The sequence below is a fragment of the Notechis scutatus genome, chromosome 4 (genome assembly GCF_049901735.1).
Source record: "Notechis scutatus isolate UNSWTSFEM ecotype Mainland chromosome 4, rNotScu1.2, whole genome shotgun sequence".
In the NCBI taxonomy this organism is placed as follows: domain Eukaryota; kingdom Metazoa; phylum Chordata; class Lepidosauria; order Squamata; family Elapidae; genus Notechis; species Notechis scutatus.
In genome coordinates, this window is record NC_142012.1 from 51986500 (window position 1) to 52006224 (window position 19725).

The 19725-nt window shown below is 47.2% G+C and overlaps 1 protein-coding gene and 2 long non-coding RNA genes across 5 annotated transcripts in view; 2 read left to right on the top strand and 1 right to left on the bottom strand.

Moving 5' to 3' along the window:
- Positions 1–10847, top strand: LOC148130737 (uncharacterized). Its single transcript, XR_015749269.1, has 3 exons — positions 1–356; positions 10455–10602; positions 10747–10847. It is a non-coding gene; the product is annotated as an uncharacterized LOC148130737 (long non-coding RNA).
- The window catches only part of DOK7 (docking protein 7), a 24257-nt gene continuing 15283 nt past the window's right edge, over positions 10752–19725 (bottom strand). Inside the window, exons 8-10 of one of the 3 annotated variants that reach the window (XM_087963437.1) lie at positions 16004–16046; positions 14314–14442; positions 10752–13041 (exon numbers count right to left, since the gene is read on the bottom strand). In XM_087963437.1, the coding sequence (XP_087819563.1) occupies positions 12908–13041; positions 14314–14442; positions 16004–16046 (306 nt within the window). In that variant the 3' untranslated portion in view covers positions 10752–12907. The other 2 variants (XM_087963435.1, XM_087963438.1) reach the window with 2 other exon arrangements.
- On the top strand, positions 12810–15116 carry LOC148130738 (uncharacterized). Its single transcript, XR_015749270.1, has 3 exons — positions 12810–12883; positions 13191–13306; positions 15032–15116. It is a non-coding gene; the product is annotated as an uncharacterized LOC148130738 (long non-coding RNA).

Here is a 19725-nt window from a genome sequence, read left to right on the forward strand (position 1 = left end):
AACGATGCCCTGTGGGGACCGGAGGCGTCTCCAAGGCGGCCCCGGGGGAACCAGGTCCCGGCGCATCTTCCGAAGGACTAAGGACGTCTTTCGCCGCTTCCCTCGGTGTCAAAGCTCCGACAGGCGCTGGGGAGAAAGGCGGCCCGTGTGGGAATAAGTGGGGGCAGCTGTGACACCTTAGGAACGGGGAGCTTCGACGGCCTGGAGCCCAGCCGGGCGCCCTTCAAACCCGGAGCATCCCCGTTAGAAAGCCGGTTCCGAGTTTGTCGAAGGCGTCCTTCCTCCTCCTCCTCCTCCTCCTCCTCCTCCTCCCTGTCTCGGGACCAGCGACCTCCCGACCCTACCTCCGCTTCCAGGTAAGCCTGACAAAGAGACCGAGTTTTCCTTTGAGAGGAATCGCTTTTAAAAAAAAAAAAAAAAAAACGAGGGAGACGTGCATTTTAAAATGAATGCATATATTGGGTTTTTGCAAATATGTAGAGGGCAAAGGAAGGAGGCGAAGCGATTTTTGTCCAAAGGGGCCGCGTCGCTTTTCCCTGAGCTGCGACCGCTTCCATCCGAAGGCCGAGCGGAGCTGGATCGAGGTCGGATTTTGACCGGAGCGAGGCGGGGAAGGGAAAGCGAAGGAAGGATGACAAAGGGCCGTATCCAATTCATTCAGAATAGAGTTGGAAGGGACGTTGGAGGTCTTCTAGTTCAGCCCCCTGCTTAAGTAGGAAAGCCTACACGATTTCAGAGAAGTGGCTGTCCAGTCTCTTCTTAAATTCCTCCAGTGATGAAGCACCCACAACTTCTGGTGGCAACCCGTTCCGCTGGTTAATTGTCCTCACTGCTGGGAAATTCCTCCTTCATTCCAGGTGGCTTCTCTCCTTGATCAGTTACCATCCATTGTTTTTTCTTCTTCCTCCTCCTCCTCCTCCTCCTCCTCCTCCTCCTCCTCCTCCTCCTCCTCCTCCTCCTCCTCCTCCTCCTCCCCTCCTCCTCCTCCTCCTCCTCCTCCTCCTCCTCCTCCTCTTCTTCTTCTTCATTTCCATCTGTTGTATCCTGTCCTGCCTTCAGATGCTTTGGAGAATAAATTGACCCCCTGTTCTTCTTTGTGGCAGCCCCTCAAATACTGGAAGACTGCTATCATGCTAATTCTTCTTTTCTCTAGATTAGCCAAACCCAAATCCTGCAACTGTTCTTTTCATATACTGGTATATTTATATTTATACACAGAAAGAGAGAGAGAGACAGAGAGACAGACAGAGAGACAGAGACAGAGAGAGAGAGAGAGACAGAGAGACAGAGAGAGAGAGAGAGAGAGAGACAGAGAGACAGAGAGAGAGAGAGACAGAGAGACAGAGAGAAAGAGAGAACGGTTGCAAGGATTTGGGTTTGGCTAGTGTGTGTGTGTGTGTGTATGTGTGTGTGTATTTGTCTCCAGGCCCTTAATCATCTTAGTCGTTCTTTTCTGCACTTTTTGTTTTTCAAATTGATTGACAAGTTTGTCCAAGCTGAAACCTTCTGAGATTCTTCTGAAATACTTTCTCTCTCGAGCGCCAGTCCAGTCATGATGTTGCTTGGGGTCTCCTGAGTTCGTGGGAAGGTCTCACACCAAAATCACAACCAGTTTATTTTTCCCCCCATCCCTTAACAATTGTTCATGGCAAAGGGCCTCGTTATTCCTTGGTCTCCATTGGCTTTTCCCCACCAAGTCCAAGCCTCTGATGAGGGGAAGATTTGGGTCCTAAATTGTGCGTTTTTAAAAAAATAAATCTGGTCAATTGGGGGGCGGGAATGCTGGGAGGTTCTTGCCTTTTTCCCAAATGCAGGCTGAGGGGGCTCCTTCTTCGTCCTTTTACGCGCGAGGGTATCCCAGGGTCTTGTGAAGAAAAGCAAGATAAATGTGTAAATAGAAATAATTGCCTTGTCTTTTTGATAAAGAAAAAAAGCCTTTATCAACCAGCGTTTTATTTTTCCTTTAAAAAAAACAACAACCCACGGAATGATTCTGAAAGAATGGTAGGATAACGGCGGAGGATAGTGTGGTGCGAAGAAAACAATGTCTAGAAATCCAGAAGAGTAATACACGCACACACACACACACACACACACACACACGGGGAGTGGGAGCAGAGAGAGAGAGGGAGAGAAGAGAAAGAAAGACAGACAGACAGAGACAAACACACACACATACACACAGGGAGAAAGAAAGAAAGAAAGAAAGAAAGAAAGAAAGAAAGAAAGAAAGAAAGAAAGAAAGAAAGAAAGAAAGAAAGAAAGAAAGAAAGAAATGGAAAGAGAGAGACAGAGAGAGAGAAGAGAGAGAGAGAGAAGAGAGAGAGAAAGAGGGAAAGAAGGAAAGAAAGAGACAGAAAGAAAGAGACAGAAAGAACGAAACAGAAAGAGAGAGGGATAGAGACAGAGAGAGAGAGAGCAGAGAGAGACAAAGGGAAAGAAAGAAAAAGAAAGACAAAAAGAGAAAGATAAAAGAGAGAGAGAGAGAGAGAAAGAAAGAAGAAAGAAAGAAAGAAAGAAAGAAAGAAAGAGACAGAAAGAAAGAAAGAAAGAAAGAAAGAAAGAAAGAAAGAAAGAAAGAAAGAAAGAAAGAAAGAAAGAAAGAAAAGAGAGAGAGAGAGAGAGACTTTCTGATTTCTTTTAATTGCTTCTCCCTGCTCTTTTTTTTCCGCTTTCAGAGCTGAGCGTCGGACTAACGTTTTGCTCGGAAAGAATTTGGTTTCCAAAGTGGAAGTGCAGGACACTCACCCGCCGAATAAAGAGATTTTCTAAGGAAACGTTGCATTTGGTCGGGGACCAAACACTTCCGCTTGGTTTCCGCTGGGTTTTCTCTGCCCCAGGCAAGAAAAGGTTCTTGCAGGAAACAAAACGCGGAAGATTCGAAGGTTTTTAAAAGCAAACCGAGAGAGGCAAATTCAGTTTAAGGGGCGGTATTTATTTTAAAAAGCAGAAGCGGCCATTAAAAAAAAAAAAAGAACATTAGGGTGGACAGACGAGGAACCTGGGCGAATCTGTTGCGATATTTTAAATAGGCTACTTTTGCAAATCCGTTCCAACCACCCCATCCATCTAAATCTGCAGAGGATTTCTTTTTATCTCCTCTGCTTATTCTCATCTGATGCGGCACTGAGAAAAAGAAAGAAAGAAGGGGAAAAATACTGCATGCCATTTAGAAAGCAATCCATTGTGGACTAAAATAACGCGAACTGTTTTTAACTTTATACAAAATCCACTGGTGAAGTTTCAAGACTCTTGTACTTTTTACTCTGGATACTTTCCATTTTGTAAAAATATTTTTTCCAGCCCTAATATTTTGTAATAACTATTACACAGTAGTAAGAAGTGTTATCGTATTAATAATAGCGTGACGGAATCAAATGATATAATAACGACCATTGAATGTAACAAATAAATATTGGTAAAGATTAGCCTTCAATCGAATTGTAACACATTAATTATCTGTTACAATGACTTATGGGGAAAACTATCGTGCTTGGCACGCTATGCCGTATTTTCATAGCATGCAATATTATTATGTCAGTGGACAGAAAAGAGTAGACCTCTGCTTTCTTTCAGGTTCAGGAGAGTAAAGAACAATAGGATGAAAGCTATGAAATTATAATCCATGTTTCAAGCTATTTTTTTCTGCTTCTGGTTGAGCAGAAAGCAAGTTCAGTAAAATAACAAGTGGGCAAAAAATAAGACTAAAATCAGAATGGGCGATTCTTTTATTGTGATATTGTTGGTTTGTGCATCGCAGGGAATCTTTTGCATGCCTGCGTTTTTATTGGGAGGGGGGGGAAATACATCTGATTAATTTGGTTTAGAGATTAAAAGTGGAAAGAAAGAAAGAAAGAAAAATGCATGGGCAGTTTATGTATGTGCAATAGTGCCACCTAGAGGAAAACGTTAGTATCTTTTTATTACTTTATTATATAATAATAAGAGTATAAAATATAAAAAAAAATACGAAAGAAAATAGCAGGAAAGGAAGGGAGGGAAAGGGTGAATGGAAAAGCATGGGGCAAAGGAAAAAAAGAAAGAAAAGACATTGAACTCCCAACTCCCTTTGGGGCAGTAGAATAAGATCATAGCATCAAACCTAAACTTTTTACTTTTACATAATAATATAAACTAGCCATTTCTATAACAACAAACCTATAAAACAGATGAGCAGCTCGCAGACCAGAGACAGGAGAAGCCCAGAGGCTTTGGGTGGAGAGGCCACACAGTTGCAGCTGATCAATGGAGATTAGAATGGAATGGAATGAAGAATAGAACAGAATGAAGAATGGAATGGAATGGGACAGAACAGAACAGAACAGAACAGAATAATAGTAAAATGAATTTGGAATGGAATGGATTAGAATTAGAATAGAATAGAATAGAATAGAATAGAATAGAATAGAATAGAATAGAATAGGATGGGATGGGATGGGATGGGATGGGATGGGATGGGATGGAGTGGAGTGGAGTGGAGTGGAATGGAACGGAATGGAACAGAATGGAACAGAACAGAATAACAAGTCTGGAAGGGAGGTAATCTAGTCCAACCCCCTGCTCAGGCAGGAAACCCTTTCAGACAAAAGAAGAACTACCTCCTCCTCCAGATCTGAGAGCAGAGGGGGCTGAGAGGAGGTAGGCACAAAGAAGGTCAGCCAGGCTACTCTCAAGGAGGCAGCTTCAGCCCTCTTGATGAGCTGCACCAGGAAGCAGTTATTTAGCTCAGCAAGGGGGGGCGGTGTATATGTGAAATGATGCTGGGAGAAGCACATTTCTGTTTCCTTGCTCTAAAAATGAAATGTGGATGAAATCAAATTAAAATAATTATTATTATTTGAAATAATTCAATTGAATTGTTGGATTGTCCCATAGCAAGTTGTCCCATGGCGAGTGAGCCATGTTGAGTTGGCCATGATGAGTTGGTCATATTGTGTTGGCCATGTTGAGTTAGTCATGTTGAGTTGGCCACATTGAGTTGGTCATGTTGAGTTGGCCATGTTAAGTTGGCCATGTTGAGTTGATCATGCTGTATTGGCCATGTTGAGTTGGCCATGTTGAATTGGCCATGTTGAGTTGGCCATATTGAATTGGCTGTGTTGAGTTGGCCATATTGAATTGGCTGTATTGAATTGGCCATGCTGCGTTGGCCGTGTTGAGTTGGCCATGTTGAGTTGGCCTTAGCGAGTTGGCCCATACCGACCTCAGAGGCAGCATTGCAATGGTCTCAGGACTCACCTCTTCAAATTGGCTGGGGGGGGCAAGCCGGGGGAGGCAAAGAACCAGAGGAGGGGGTGCCCTTTCCCACACTCCTAAGGGAAGCTCCGATGGAGAGCCAAGTGATTTTCGCCGTCATCCCTTGAATAAACCCGAGGACGCAACTCGGGCCGAAGCAGGAGAGGAGCCCCAAACCTTTGGGGTACTATTTCCCCCCCCCTCAAAAAAGACCCTGGCATTTCCTTCCGAATTAGCCGCTTCCCTCAATTACATCTTTTCCTGAGCAAGGCAGGAAGAAACAACGGGCAATTAAGAAGAGGCTCTCTTGATCAACTTCCTTCACAAAGCGCCCATTTGCTTAACCTTTCTTCCACCGCTTGACCTTGTCAGAAATGTTCAAATATTCAAAGGCCGAGGGGAGGGGAGGCCAAGGCTGAACTTCTGAGTCTTCCGGCTGAAATCACTTTGCCCCTTTAGTCCTTGCTGACCGACGTCTTGAAGTCAACAATGAGGCTACTGTGCCCCCGGGCTCTTTGGGGTGCACCGCGGTTGCCTTTGTGCCCCAGGTAGAATCTTGGTAGGGCAAAGTCAGGGGTCCAGAGGGGACACGGGACACCCCTCGGATTGAGAGGGGGTATCCCATGGCCGTGAGGCTGAATATTCAGGACTTGGGAGAGCCACTGTGGCAAGACAAGTTGTAAAATGGGGCTGAATGAATATCTCCCTTCCAAAACTTCCAGGAGGCCCATTATTCACCCTCCCCAGGCTCCAAAGGCTTTCCTCAAGCCTCCAGGAGGGCGAAAATAGCCTCCCCTGGCTCTGGAGGCCCTCTGGAGGCTGGAAACAGGCTGGGTCTCCTTTGGTTGCCCTGCACAGGAGAACAGAGCTAGAAAGCAGGTGAGTGGGGTGAGGAGGGAATGGGGATTTTGCAGTATCCTTCCCCTGCCATGCCCACCAAGCCACACCCACCAAGCCACGCCCACAGAACTGGTAGTTCAATTTTTTGAATCCCACCACTGCTGGGAAGGTCTTCTCAAGAGGTTCTGGCTAAAACTTTCCGGGTTCCACTTTTGGTCTCTTTTCTGGGAAGAGAAGAGAGACACAAGGGAACTATGGATTCCGAAAAAGCAGGTGTGCGACTATTGGAATTGGCCACCCCTGGAAGAAGGGTGGGGAAAGGGGGGAAAGGCCCAGAGCTCTGTTTTCCTGGAAAGCTTTTGCTGTTAATGGTTGCAATATTGATCCTTTGTCAGGTAATGCTGGTGTGCTCCAGACTGTGGATGTCACAGCCTACCTTTTAAAAGCAGACAATCTCAGAGAGATCCCACCAGCGGTGGAATTCAAAATATTTCACTACCGGTTCTGTGGGCGCGCGCTTCACACATGCGTGGAGCATTCTAAAACGGGCAATTTTGAAGCATGAAAACTTACCTTACCCGGGGTGGACTGCTGGAGGTTCGCAGGGGTTCGGGAGAGCCCCTAGCTAAGATTCTGTGCAGTTTGAAGAACCCAAAATCTCACTCCTGGCTGGCTCCACCCATCCCACCCCGCCCTTCCCAGGAGCCTCCACGCGGCCTATTTTGGATGCCGGTAAGTGCAGGGCATGCACAAAGGCTCAGGGTGGGCGAAAAACGGGCCTCCCGGAAGTTTGAGAAGGCCGGAAATAGGCCTGTTTCTGGCTTCCAGAGAGCCTCCGGAGCCTGAGGAGGCCATTTTCACCCTCCCGGAGGCTCAAGAAGGGAGAAAAATGACCTTCCCCACTATGGTGCAGGAGGCCAACTAGGCCATGCCAATCATGGCCACTCCCACCCAGCAACAAGGTAGAGAACCCTTTGCTAAAATTTTTGAATTTTTTGACCTTACCTTCAGTGCTGGTGAGTAAAACAGCTGAGGCGTGGCAATCCGCTCGGCCGCACTAATTAACTGAGTTACAAACAAAGGAAATATAGGACAAGAAAGGGTGGGGGCAGGTGAGCGGGCCCAACTTCCAACCAGTGCTACCGGATCGCTAGAACCGGTGCAAACCGGCATCATACCACCTCTGTCTTCCACTGAAAAGAGCAGCTCAGTCAGGTGTGAGCAGCTCCCAAGAAGTCTCTGCCAGGGTTCCGGTTAACACACCCAACGGAATCAAAGCTGCAAGGCAGGTATGTTCCTCAAAGCATAGATTTATTAGGCTTGTTGTATTGTCACATCTGGGGAAAACCCGACTCTGAAGGACTCAAGGTTTTCCCCACCCAAATCAAAAAACCCAAGTTCTTTCTCCTGGTTCTCTGACCCTAATGATTCCTTCCAACAACCAGTTCACCAAACTGCTCAGAAAGTTTAACAACCGATTTTCCCGAAGTGGTGCGAATCGGCTGAATCTGTCATGCCCCTGGTGGACACAGACTCTGAAGGAGAGGAGGAACAGACAACAGGGAGTGGAAGTGTGGCTCTGGAGGTTGTGGAGGAGGCTAGGGAAGAGCAGAGACCAGTTGGGCAGTCAGAGGAGAACCCAAGCCCATCCCCTATCCAACCTAGGGCACGCAGGGAGGAGAGGATAAGGGAGAGATGTGGTCTACTGGGGAGGAGAGGGCCTTGATCCCCTTCATGGGCTGCAGATGTGGCAACTGGATAAGAGTACAGACATGCATACGGGCAAACGCTGGAAACAAAGCGTGGAAATATCTCTAGTTTATGGTTCCTCTCTGAGTTTGGCATCCTTCCCAGTGTGTGCTCTGTTATCTGTGGACGTCTTCCAGCCCTTATCTTGCCTGGTTTGTGTTGCTTTTTTCCTTCTTCTTGTAACCGTTTGTGTGGGAGTTTTTTGTTTTCCATTAGGAATATTCGCAGCTTGGAAGCAAAGTGAAGGAATAAAAGGGGCTTCACCTGTTTTCTGTGACTGTGTTTGTTCTGTATCCCACCCTGGGTCATCACACTCCCCCCGTCACACGCCCATCACCTGGTCCAACCAGATCACATCCTCCATCCAGGCTGGCTTTGGCCCATGCCTCTCCAACACCTGGTAGAGCGTCCCAAGGAAAAGAGTGTTGTTTCGGCTACACATCCCCCCAGCTATTTTTGTCTCTCCCCCCCCTTACATTCCCACAGCTCCAACTGGCTTGGCTGTGGCAGCCCTGAAGATGCTCCCAAAATGGCTCCTTACCTGGGGAGTCTCTACTCGCAAGACGAAAGATGCGAAAGAAAGGAAAGGGAAGTTGCAGGCTGACATCAAATTTTAATGCTTAAAATTCCCCCTTTTCAAACGTTCCACACCCGCGTGCAAAGCGCGTGCCCACAGAACCGGTAGTAAAATATTTTGAATACCGTCACTGGCTGGCTCCTCTTCTGGCTGCAATCACCCCAGTGTGCTTGGATCCCACCCACAGACCTGGTGATCCTCTCTACTCCCTGATCCCTTGGCCTTGGAAGTTTAGTGAACTTTTTGAGGATCAGCTTTTTTCAATGCACTGGCCCAGTTTGTATTCCACCCCCCCCCACCCCCCCCACCCCCCGTTCAAGTGAGGAGCCCATGGATGGTTCATCCGGCACCCCGTCCAGCTTGCAGGCTGAGCAAGATCTGCCAAGGAGGCCCCTTGAATGTTAAGCCATCTCCGTCTCCCAGGTAGGGGCTGCACGGTGCAGCTCAGCGGTGCCCCTCCAAGCGTCGGGGGGGGGGAGGGGCTTTTTCATAAATCTCTGGGAGGGTGACCTGAATTGAATGAGCCCAAGCGAAGGGAATGGCGCAAAGCCTGTCCTGAAATAAAAATCCATCTCGTATTCAAAGGTCACTTGTCACCCAAGCCGGCAACTCATTAAAAAGTTTCCATTCTTGTTACTTGAGACGCCCCTCGAGTACGGCTGGGCATGGCAAAAGAGGGAGGGGCGGGGAAACTCAGCTTCCCCTTCCCTAAAATAACAGGCTGGCTCTTTCCCCCGTCTCCTTTCCAATCGCGACCTTCGCTGTCGGCTGAACTGCTTGCTTTGTTTCTCTTTTCCCTGCAGCTGAAGACAAGCGTTTTCTGCTCGAGGGGGCTGCAATGGCAAACCTGCAATGACAACCCTGGGAATTGTGGGGGGGAGGAATGGAGAAGGGGCGCCACGGGCTTCCTGAGATGTTTTCAGGATGAGTGGGAACAGCAGGGTCTTCTAAAGACCCAGAGCAGAACGGGACAACTCACTGTGGCCAACTTGCCACACGTGACTTGCCTTGGACAACTCGCTACAGCACAATTCAACAATTCAATTGAATGATTTAAAATAATCGTTAAAAGTATTTTAATTGGCGTCATGCACATTTTATTTTGTCCCTCCTTTGGCTTCCTTTCTTTAAGGAGTCTGTTCCACTATGTCTTTGACATTAGTGTAACTCTTGTCTTATGGTGAGTTGGCTCGTAACCAGTTGGCTGTAGTGAGTTGGCTGTGGAGACTCTGCTGCAGAGTTGGCCAGGGTGAGTTGACCATGGTGAGTTGACCATGGTGAGTTGGCCGTGGAGTGTTGGCCATGGGGATTTGGCGATGGAGAGTTGGCCATAGTAAGTTGACCATGGTGATTTGGCCACGGAGAGTTGGCCATAGTGAGTTGACCATGGTGATTTGGCCATGGAGAGTTGGCCATAGTGAGTTGACCATGGTGATTTGGCCATGGAGAGTTGGCCATAGTGAGTTGACCATAGTGATTTGGCCATGGAGAGTTGGTCATAGTGAGTTGACCATGGAGAGTTGACCATGGTGAGTTGGCCATGGTGATTTGGCCATGGAGAGTTGGCTACGGCAAATTGGGCATGGCGAGTTGGTTTGGCTTGTGGGAAGGGAGACTCACTTGGTGTGTATAGGGAGTTGGGAATAATTGTGGATGGAATTGACTATAATGCACGATGGCATTTGATGCCGCCACTTGTGATTCTGAAATAGCCAACCCTGCTGCGTTGGCGCAGCCCTTACAAGCCTGGTGGCTCGACAAGATTTGTGCCCCTCTCCCCCTGCCTTTAGGGCCAAGGAAAAGCTTTGGCTTGAAAATAAAAATTTGGAGAACGCTACGTCTTTCTGAACGCATTCTCTGGACTGGAAACCCTTTTGGAAGTCCATAGGACCTCTGTGTCAGCTGATGTTATGAAGTTCTCGGCACGTTGTGCTTTCCATTGTGTCATTTCCTCACTCGTTCCCCCAAATAATCTGGTAGAAATAGCACACAGAAAGACACACATACATGTCACTGAACAGACGATAATCACTATTTTACCTTTTTATTTCAGCATTTGAAGGACACTTCAGAGGTACAATGCAAGCCCATGTTTCAAGAGGCACCTCATTCTACACAGATGGTTCTGCCCACTGTTTGTCAAAAAGGTGAGGCTATTGCTCAAAGGCCGGACCAGAGTCCAAACTATGTACAGTCCAGGGGTCTCCAACCTTGGCCACTTTAAGACTTGGGGACTTCAACTCCCAGAATTCCTCAGCCAGCTAGCTGGCTGAGGAATTCTGGGAGTTGAAGTCCCCAAGTCTTAAAGCGGCCAAGGTTGGAGACCCCTGATGTACACGATGAAGTAAAATAAGGAAGTGGGGCACCGAGAATCCCCATTTCTATAGGGGCAGGACATGGAGTAAACCTCCCACCGTTGATGGGGTTCTGCTGGGCCCAAAGGAAACCAGGCCTCACGCAAGTTTTTTTTTTTTCAAAACCCAAGTAGCTAAATGAACGACAAGCTATCGATCTGCACCATTTTGATTATAGGTTCCATAATTTAACAGGTTTCTGCAGCGTGGAACACCCTGGTCAGACCACAAGAGGTGGTTTCTGCTCTCCAAATTGTTCCTCCTCCTTCTAAAGTTGGTTGGCTGGATGCCCCAAAACCAGCTGCAGCCAAGAGGCACCCCACAATTATCTGCTGTAAGACGGGAACAATTGGTTTTCTCGTCCTTCGGCCACGTGACCATATCCTGCCTCCATTTTGAGAGCTTCTTCGACCAGGAGAAGAGCCGTGGTGGTGCAGTGGTTAGAAGGCAGTACTGCAGTTTTACTCTGCCGACTGCCAGCAGTTCCAACCTGACAGGCTCATGGTTGACTCAGCCTTTCATCCTTCTGAGGTCCGTAAAATGAGGACCCGGATTGTTGGGGAGCAAGAGGCTGACTCTGTAAACAGCTTAGAGAGGGCTCTAAAGCACTGTGAAACAGTATATAAATCTAAGAGAAATTGTCTTGCCCTTCCTTCCTTCCTTCCTTCCTTCCTTCCTTCCTTCCTTCCTTCCTTTCTTTCTGTCTTTCTTTCTTCCTTTCCTTCCCTCCCTCCCTCCCTCCCTCCCTCCCTCCCTCCTTCCTTCCTTCCTTCCCAGTGATTAGAATGCAGTATTGCAGGCCTACTCTGCCGACTGCCAGCAGTTCGATCCTGACCGACTCAAGGTTGACTCATTCTTTCACCCCTCCAAGGTTGGTTAAATGAAGACCCAGATTGTTGGTGGGACAAGAGGCTAACTCTGTAAATTGCTTAGAGAGGGCTGTAAAAGCACTGTGAAGCGGTATATAAGTCTAAGTGCTATTGTTAGTAAGTCCTCCCTCCCTCCCTTCCCTCTCAGTGATTAGAATGCAGTATTGCTGGCTTACTCTGCCGACTGCCAGCAGTTTGATCCTGACTGGCTCAAGGTGGACTCTGCCTTCCATCCTTCCGAGGTGAGTAAAACGAGGACTCAGATTGTTGGGGGGCAAAGGGCTGACTCCCAGACTTTGATTCCCAGAATTCCTCAGCCAGCATGGAGTTCAAGTCCACAGGTCTTAAAGTGACCAAGTTTGGAGATCACTGCTTTCTACACGCGTGCGCCCCAGCCAGAAGTGCCCAGTAACACAAGAAGGCAAAATTAAAAGTGGGTTTGTTTCATGCTGCTCACTCCTCATCCCATGGCCTGATCCTAATCACGCAGAGGTGTCCTTCGGCTTTTCGAAAAACAAATAATAATAATAACAACAATAACAACCCAAAGCCATTTTGTCTCTTAACAAAAGCAATCAGAACAATACGTACACTGTACAGACCTGCGTTTTGTGCATATTTTTGTTCTAGTCACTTTTCTTGGACGCGGGAGTCCTCAAAATGCCTCGATTTAACCGTTTTTGGTACCTAATGCCTTGCGTGCCAAAGATCCCCCTTTTTTAGGGAGAGAGAGAACCGCTGGTTTGGAAGAGGGGGTCAAAGAGGCCATCTGTGTCAAAATTGACGGCCCTCCCTCAACACAGGGGGAGGGATATGACATCATCTATCTCCAATCTACAACACAGCTCCTTCCAGCAATTCCACCCCCATTTGCACCACTCAGGTGACTCTGAGGACACAGATCAACCTCCAAGTGGCCTCAACGACCCTCTAAAAGGACGCAAATGACCAGCCTGTCTGCAAGGAGTGTAAATCCTTCCGTTCCCCGCCATCCGGTCGGAGCTGAAGAAGCTTCTTGGATGAGAAGCGAAACATCTTCAAAGCAAGTCCAGTTGCCTCTTGGAAAAAAAGCCCCCTTGGGACAAACCATGGACGTGGATGACGGAGAATCGCCACAGGCGTCGTGCCATCTTTGCAACGAGCGGCTTTGGCGCACACATCAGCCATGCTGCCAGTTGTCCTGCTGGAAAATGAGTCCATTGGAATGAATCTCGTCCTGATCTGAATGGCAGGGACGGCATTTGGAAGGGCGAGCGCAGGTAGGTGGCGAATTTCTGCTCCCCTTAGGAAGAACCGGGTGGTCCGCCGTCTTTCTTCTCCAGTTCCTTTTCTCGAAAGTGGGCGTGCTGGGTGCCCACCTTATGGGCCGTCTCCGTGGCGGTGATGTCAATCTGGGCGTATTTTGTGGTGTCACTGCCTGGGTATGAAAGCATTGCGTTGGCCACAGTGTATCCAGAGGTGGTATTCAGCCGGTTCAGACCGGTTCTGGCGTACCGGTTGCGGAAATTTTGACCACTTTGGAGAACCACCAAATACTACTTCTGATCACCTTGTTGTTTTTTTTAGCTCAGCTCATTGCCGCACGAAGCGGCACATAGAACCGGTAGGAAAAAATTTGGAAACCCACCACTGAGCGTATCCCACAACCGCAGAGTGGGAATCTCGATTCTGTGCGAGGACCGGTAAGGGGCCCTCCATTCTGGATCGCTGGAAGCTTCGGAGAGCGAACACAGGCAGTCCTCGATTTACAGCATTTCATTTAGTGACCGTCCAAAGTTACAACGGTACTGAAAGATGCGAATTAGGGAAAATTTGCACACTTTGTGACCGTTGCAGCACCCCTGTGACCACACAATTAAAATTTGGATGCTTGGCAACTGACTCCTACTTATGACGGTTGCAGTGATGACTCTTTGCAACCTTCTGACACGCAAAGTCAGTGGAGAAGCCGGATTCACTTAACAACTACATTGCTCACTTAACAAATGTCTCCATTAGCAACAGAAATTGTGGACGTAAGTCGAGGACTACCTTAGATTGGCTCTTCTGGGAAGCCTCCCTCTTTTCCTGCCCCCGCTAAAGCTGCCTGGAAGCCCCCTTCAGGTTATACAGGGAGGCCTCAACTTACGACCAGAATTGAGCCTGAAATTTACATTGCTAACTGAAACATTTATCAAGTGAGTTTTGCAACAAATTTACAACAGTTCATTTAGTGACTGTTTGAAGTTACGATGACACTGCAAGAGTGATGAGTGACCATTTTTCATGCTGACAATCCCCTGGGTCACATGATCAAGATTTGGGCGCTTGGCGACTGACTCACATGTATGACGGATGCAGTGTTCCCGGGGTCGTATGATCCTCGTTTGCAACCTTCCTCAATGGGGAAGCCAGCTCCCCCTAACAACCGCATGACTTAACAACTGCAGGGATTCCTTGAACCAATGTGGCAAGAAAAGCTATTAAAAAAACCCACCTCACTTAACAAACGTCTCACTTAGCGACATAAATTTGGGGGGTGTCAATTCTAGTAGTAAGTCAAGGACTACCTATAACCGTGGATATTAAGCCAGATTTTTTTGGGGGGGGAGGAGAATTGAGGAGAGAAGCTTTATATTCCAAAGGCTTATTGTGAATGTCACGGAAAAATTATCCTCTTGCCTGCTTGGCCATTTTGGGAGATTCTTACCTCGAATGCTCCTGCTGGGTTCCTGAAGCTCCACCTCCATGTAATGGAGTTGCTTCTTTGCTGTGGGACTTGTGGGGATATTCACGTAAGTTGCCATGTCACCATGCGATTGCTCCGAAAGTGGGAGTTCTGCAGAAAGAAACAGATGGTGAAGTCTGTGGGGATGACCTTGGAAGCGGGAGGAAGCCGAGCCTGCAGAAGGAATGTGGGCATGGCTTATGTCTCTCATGGGACCCCCACCCCCACCCCAGGGTCTACGACTGTAAAGGTGTGGGAGGGAGAGAGATGTGTTTTCAGACTTAGCCCAGGGGCGTCAAACTCAAGGCCCATGGGCCGGATCCAGCTGCGGGGTGATCAGATCTGAGACGCTGTGGAAACAACAAAGGACCGGTCCACTGTGCCTCTGCCAGTGAAAACGGAGCTCGGGAGGGTTGCATGTTGCTCTCCCAGGGTCTGTTTTGGCCTCAATGGCCTCCTGCAGCCCTCTGACAGTGAAAACAAAGCTTTGTTTTCATTGGCAGAGGGCTGCAAGAGGCTACCATGGCCGAAAATGAAGCCTTGAAAAGAGACGTCAAGCTGGCCACACTCTCCCCGGCCATGTCCATCCTCCCCCCGAGGTCAAACACAACTGTGATGTGGCCTTCAATTAAATTGAGTTTGACACCCCTGGACTAGCCAAATTTCCTTTGTGCGTGTTTTTCTCTCTCCTTTTTTACAGCCCTGTAGTCCCTTAAGTCGGGGTGACTGCCTGGAGCTGAGCATTTACTGGCCGGATGCCCTTCCTGATGCCTGTGTGGAGTTCAGAGTAGAGGCTTTTTTTTTTTTTACAATTTTTATTACCAGTTCGGCTAAACCGGTCCAAACCGGTAGCATACCACCGTCCCTTTAATAATATTTTATTTCGCTTTCCCACATATTAAAAACATCTTCTTTTAGTGAACAGCATGATTCCGGGTGATCACAGTTCCATACAAACATGACTATAATTTCATACTCATCTTTCACATTTAATTTCATATCTTACCATAACTTTTACCCATTTTGTATTCTTTTGATCGGATACTTTCCTCCAGCTTATTTTATACATTTTTTTCAATTCCTTACTTAAACCTATTTTCTTAAACTTTAAATCACTCTCATATCTTTATACTCTATACTTCATACTTTCGTCTGTCAAGTTTGCAATTTCAGTGCACGTTCTTATTTCATCCTTCCAAAAATTCCATCTCAATGGAATCGCATACCCCCGTTCCTGACGCCTACATGGAGTTTGCAGTAGGTATTTTCTCTTCGTGCTCTGAGACAGAGAAACTACAAAATTTCCTTTGTGCGTATGTGTTTTTTTTTTCTTTTTACGACCCTAAGTCCTGTAATTCAGGCTGAGGTCAAGGCCACTGGGTGGGAGTGAGCATTTACTGGCCAGGTGCTCTTCCTGATGTTTAAGTGGAGTTCACAATAGGTATGTTCTCTTTGCACCCAGAGACGAAAACTACATTTCCTTTATGTAACCTTTGCAATAAAGGATAGCACTCTTGAGTAGGTTACCTTTGCAAGGGTGACAACAGACTTTTAAATGACAATCACTTAATTGAATACGTCTGGAGGAGTGAACAACCAAAACTAGAGTGGGAAACTTTTTTCCTTCAGGCATGAATGGGATGGGAAATTCAAATCCATCCGTGCTTCTTACCTAGGTTGGGTGCGAACATTTGGGACGATAAAATTGAAGTCTCCTTTAAAAACACACAAACACACACATAGAGAGAATAGGCTGTATTAAAATACGCTTCTTTCAAAACTAGGAGCACTAAAACGAACTGCTTTCTAGGGATCCCTTCAAGATACAGGTAGTCCTCAACTTATAACAGTTTGCTTAGTAACTGTTCAAAGTTACATGATGGCATTGGGAAAAAATGGACTCACGGCCGTTTTTCACACTTACGACCATTGCAGCATTCCCCAGGGTCACGTGATTTACACTCAGATGATGGGCAGCTGATTCACATTTATGACGGCTGCAGTGTCTGCCAGGGGTCCCCTTTTGCGACTTTCTGAAAAGCCGAGTCCACGGGGAAGCCAGATCCACTGAACAACAATTGGTACGACTCGTTTGACAACGGCAGGGATTGGCTTAATAAATGTGGCGAGAGAAAAGTCGTAAAACAGGGGGAAACTTGCTTGACAAAATTTAGCAACGCAAATTTGTGGCTCGATGGTGCCCATAAGTTGAGAAATACTTGTATCTCTATAGAAACACATTAAGAAGGTTTAAAAAAAACCCTGCCAGGAAGGCTTTTAAAGGTGATAACCAGCACCTGGAAACACACAGTCAACCCATGCAGCTCACAAATGCAGCTTACTGGTACTACATGGATCCAGTATCTGACATTCTTTACCACCCGTGCAGCCTAATTCTGCACCAGTTGAAGTTTCCAAATGGTCTTCAAGGGCAACTCCTTGTAGAGAGCTTTGCAGTAGTCCAGACGAGAGGGCATTGGGGTGTGAGGGACTGTGAGCAACAATATTGTTAATTTCCTTTTCCAGTAAGCCACAGCTTAGTCAAGGAATGAGCAAAATCACTCCCACCAACACTAACAGAGCAAGCTACTTGCATATAAACAGACAGCAAACCCCTACTAGCATTGATGATGGTACCTAGTTGGGTTGTGAAATGTCTGCAAGGAAGCGACCCAGCTCAGAGAGCCCCCAGGAGCCCCCAGTCAAACCCCGAGCTACAAATATTCCCTTCTATTTACTTCACATTATAATCTTAAGAAGTTTTTTTTATAAAATGATGCACACACCAGGCGGACAACAGCAGAAATACTGTCCAGAGCAGGGATGTCAAACTCAAGGCCCGCAGGCTGGATGCAGCCAGTGATGTGGTCGGATCCGGCCTGCAGGGCTGTCCTGGAAAATGTAAGGGGTCAGCCTGCGTGGTTTTGGCCTGGCCTACCCAGTGCAACGAGGAAACATGCCAGCTGTTTGGGGAATGGCGTCAAGCTGGCCACGCCCAGGGAATGGCATCAAGCTGGCCATGCCCACCCAGTCGGCCACATCTAGAGAATGGCATAGAGCTGGCCACACCCACCCAGTCGACCACACCCAGGGAATGGCATCAAGCTGGCCACGCCCATCCAGTTGGCCACACCCACCCCAAGGTCAACCACAGCCCTGATGCAGCCCTCAATGAAATTGAGTTTGAGACCCCTGGTCTAGAGTGTATAAAGGTACAGTGGAACCTTGGGTCACAACCATAATCCATTCCAGGACTTTGGTGGCAACCTGATTTGGTCGTGGCTGGAAGCACGACTGACTGTGCATGCAGGGACAAAAAAAAATTGGGGTTGAAGGAAAAATTGCCATGTCAGGGAAAATCACTGTGGCTGTGTTTGGTCGCCACCCAAAGATGTGTTCGCAACCAGAAGGCAAACTTTTCCGAAAATTCTGGCCGTCACCCGATTTGGTCGTGGACAGAAGCATTCACAACCCGAGGTTCCACTGTATAAAACAGCAGCCCCCAATGTTTTGTACACCAGAGACCGGTTCTGTGGAGAGGTTTGTCCGCGGACTGGAGCTGATATGGTTTTAAAAGCTGCCTCCATCCCGCAGATGGCGGTTTGATCGTTTGTGCAGCCCAGTTTCTAGTATGCCCCGGCTGGGTACCGGTCCACAAACCTGCGGATAGGGAGCCCTGCGTTAAAGGGATGCTGGAAATCTGAAGAACCAGATGGGTCATTTTATCAGGCGTGGTCGATGCATAAGAAAGCTAAGAAGGTTTTGGATTCAAATACTGTTGTGGTTAGCCAGCAGCAGGTGCAGACGGCTGAGGAGAGCGAGGACTCAGATGAGGGGCCAGGACCATTAGGGAGAGGACTGCTGCCTTCAGAGATTGTGGGGGCTGGCAGCAGCGATGAGGAGGTTCCTGAGGAGCCTGTGCCAAGTGTGCATGCATGCAGGATTGCTTGTAGGAAAGAGCAGCTGCAGCAGCATGGGCGACTCGGGAGTAAGGCTGCAAGGTAATGGCCCCTCCTACAAGAAGATAGAAGCCAGCTGGGAAACGAATGTACTTTGCAGAAGGCAAAGACGTTTTGACTTTCAGTTTGGGTCTCTTCAGTGACAGACCAAAATCCACGATCGTGCGCAGTTTCAATCTGTGCTCGCCGCTGGAGCACCCCAATCCTTTGGATTCGGGGCTGAAGCCACCCCGTAGAGGTGGTGAAGAGGGGAGAGATTGCTAGCCAAGTGGAGGGGAGCCGCATCTCTCCTCCTTGGCTGGTCTAAACTCCCTTCCCCAAAGACGGTTGCAGCGGTGGTCAGAAATGGCCACCTCAAAGAAGAACCCGACTGGATAAGACTGTGCAGGAGGAAGACAAAGAAGAAAGCAGGACAGACCGGGCTAAACAACAGAGAACATCTAAGCAAGGTGCCCTGAATCTAAAAGTACCTAGAGGGATACTTCTGAAAGAAGATCTTTAAGCGGCGAAGAGAGTGAAAAGAAGGTTAAAACCCCCTTTTTAAACCTTTATATTGACAATTACAAATGGTATGGAAAGAAATTTATATTAATCTATTTTGACACTAATAGGGAACCTTAAGCTGAAATCTAAGTGTCAAAAGGAGAATAAAGATTTTTTTTCTTGGTCATTTTAAAGCCCGGAAAAGGAGAAGAGTGGAGGCAAAAGGGTGGGACTTGGAATAATGGAAAAATGGAGTGCCACCTGGAAAAATAAAGAGGATTAACAGTGAAACTTTGAAAAGACTCCCGAGGATACATTGTAACTGAAATCTTATTAAAAGATACAGTAACCCACGGAAAGGAAAAGTAAAGGAAAGAAACAAGATGGAACAGTCTGGGATCATTTGGTGATTTTAAAAAAAAGTTTTGGGCATTGGTTTTTTCTTTCTTTTTCTGTTTTTACTTAAAGTAAATCGGGTGGTTGTTCAAAAGTGTTTAAAATGCCATCACTCCTGGAGGAATTGAAGAAATCTTAAAAAACAGAAAGAAGATGCAGAAAGGGGAGGAAGATCCTTTGGCTTCATATTTGAATTTTTTGAAATGGAGATCCTGAACTATGAAAAGCAAAAGGAAAAGCTTCAAGAGCAAGAAGAAGGGCGGGACAAAGAAGAAGCCATTTTCAATGATCAAATAATGCAAAGTGTGGTAAAAAGGGGGAAAAGGGGGAAAGGAGTTAAAAGTTTGAGATCAAAGGGAACAGCCAAAAAGAAAAATAGTCAGCAAGGAGAAGCAGAAACTACAGAAGGGAAAATTAGAGAAGAAGAGTATAAAAAAAGGGATGAGAAAAAGGGGGGAAAGATAGAAAGGGAAAGAACTTATGAGGGACAAAAACAGGAAATAAAGAAAAAGAGGAAACGTACTAGGATTAAAGGTATTTGCTCAGCTAGAAAACA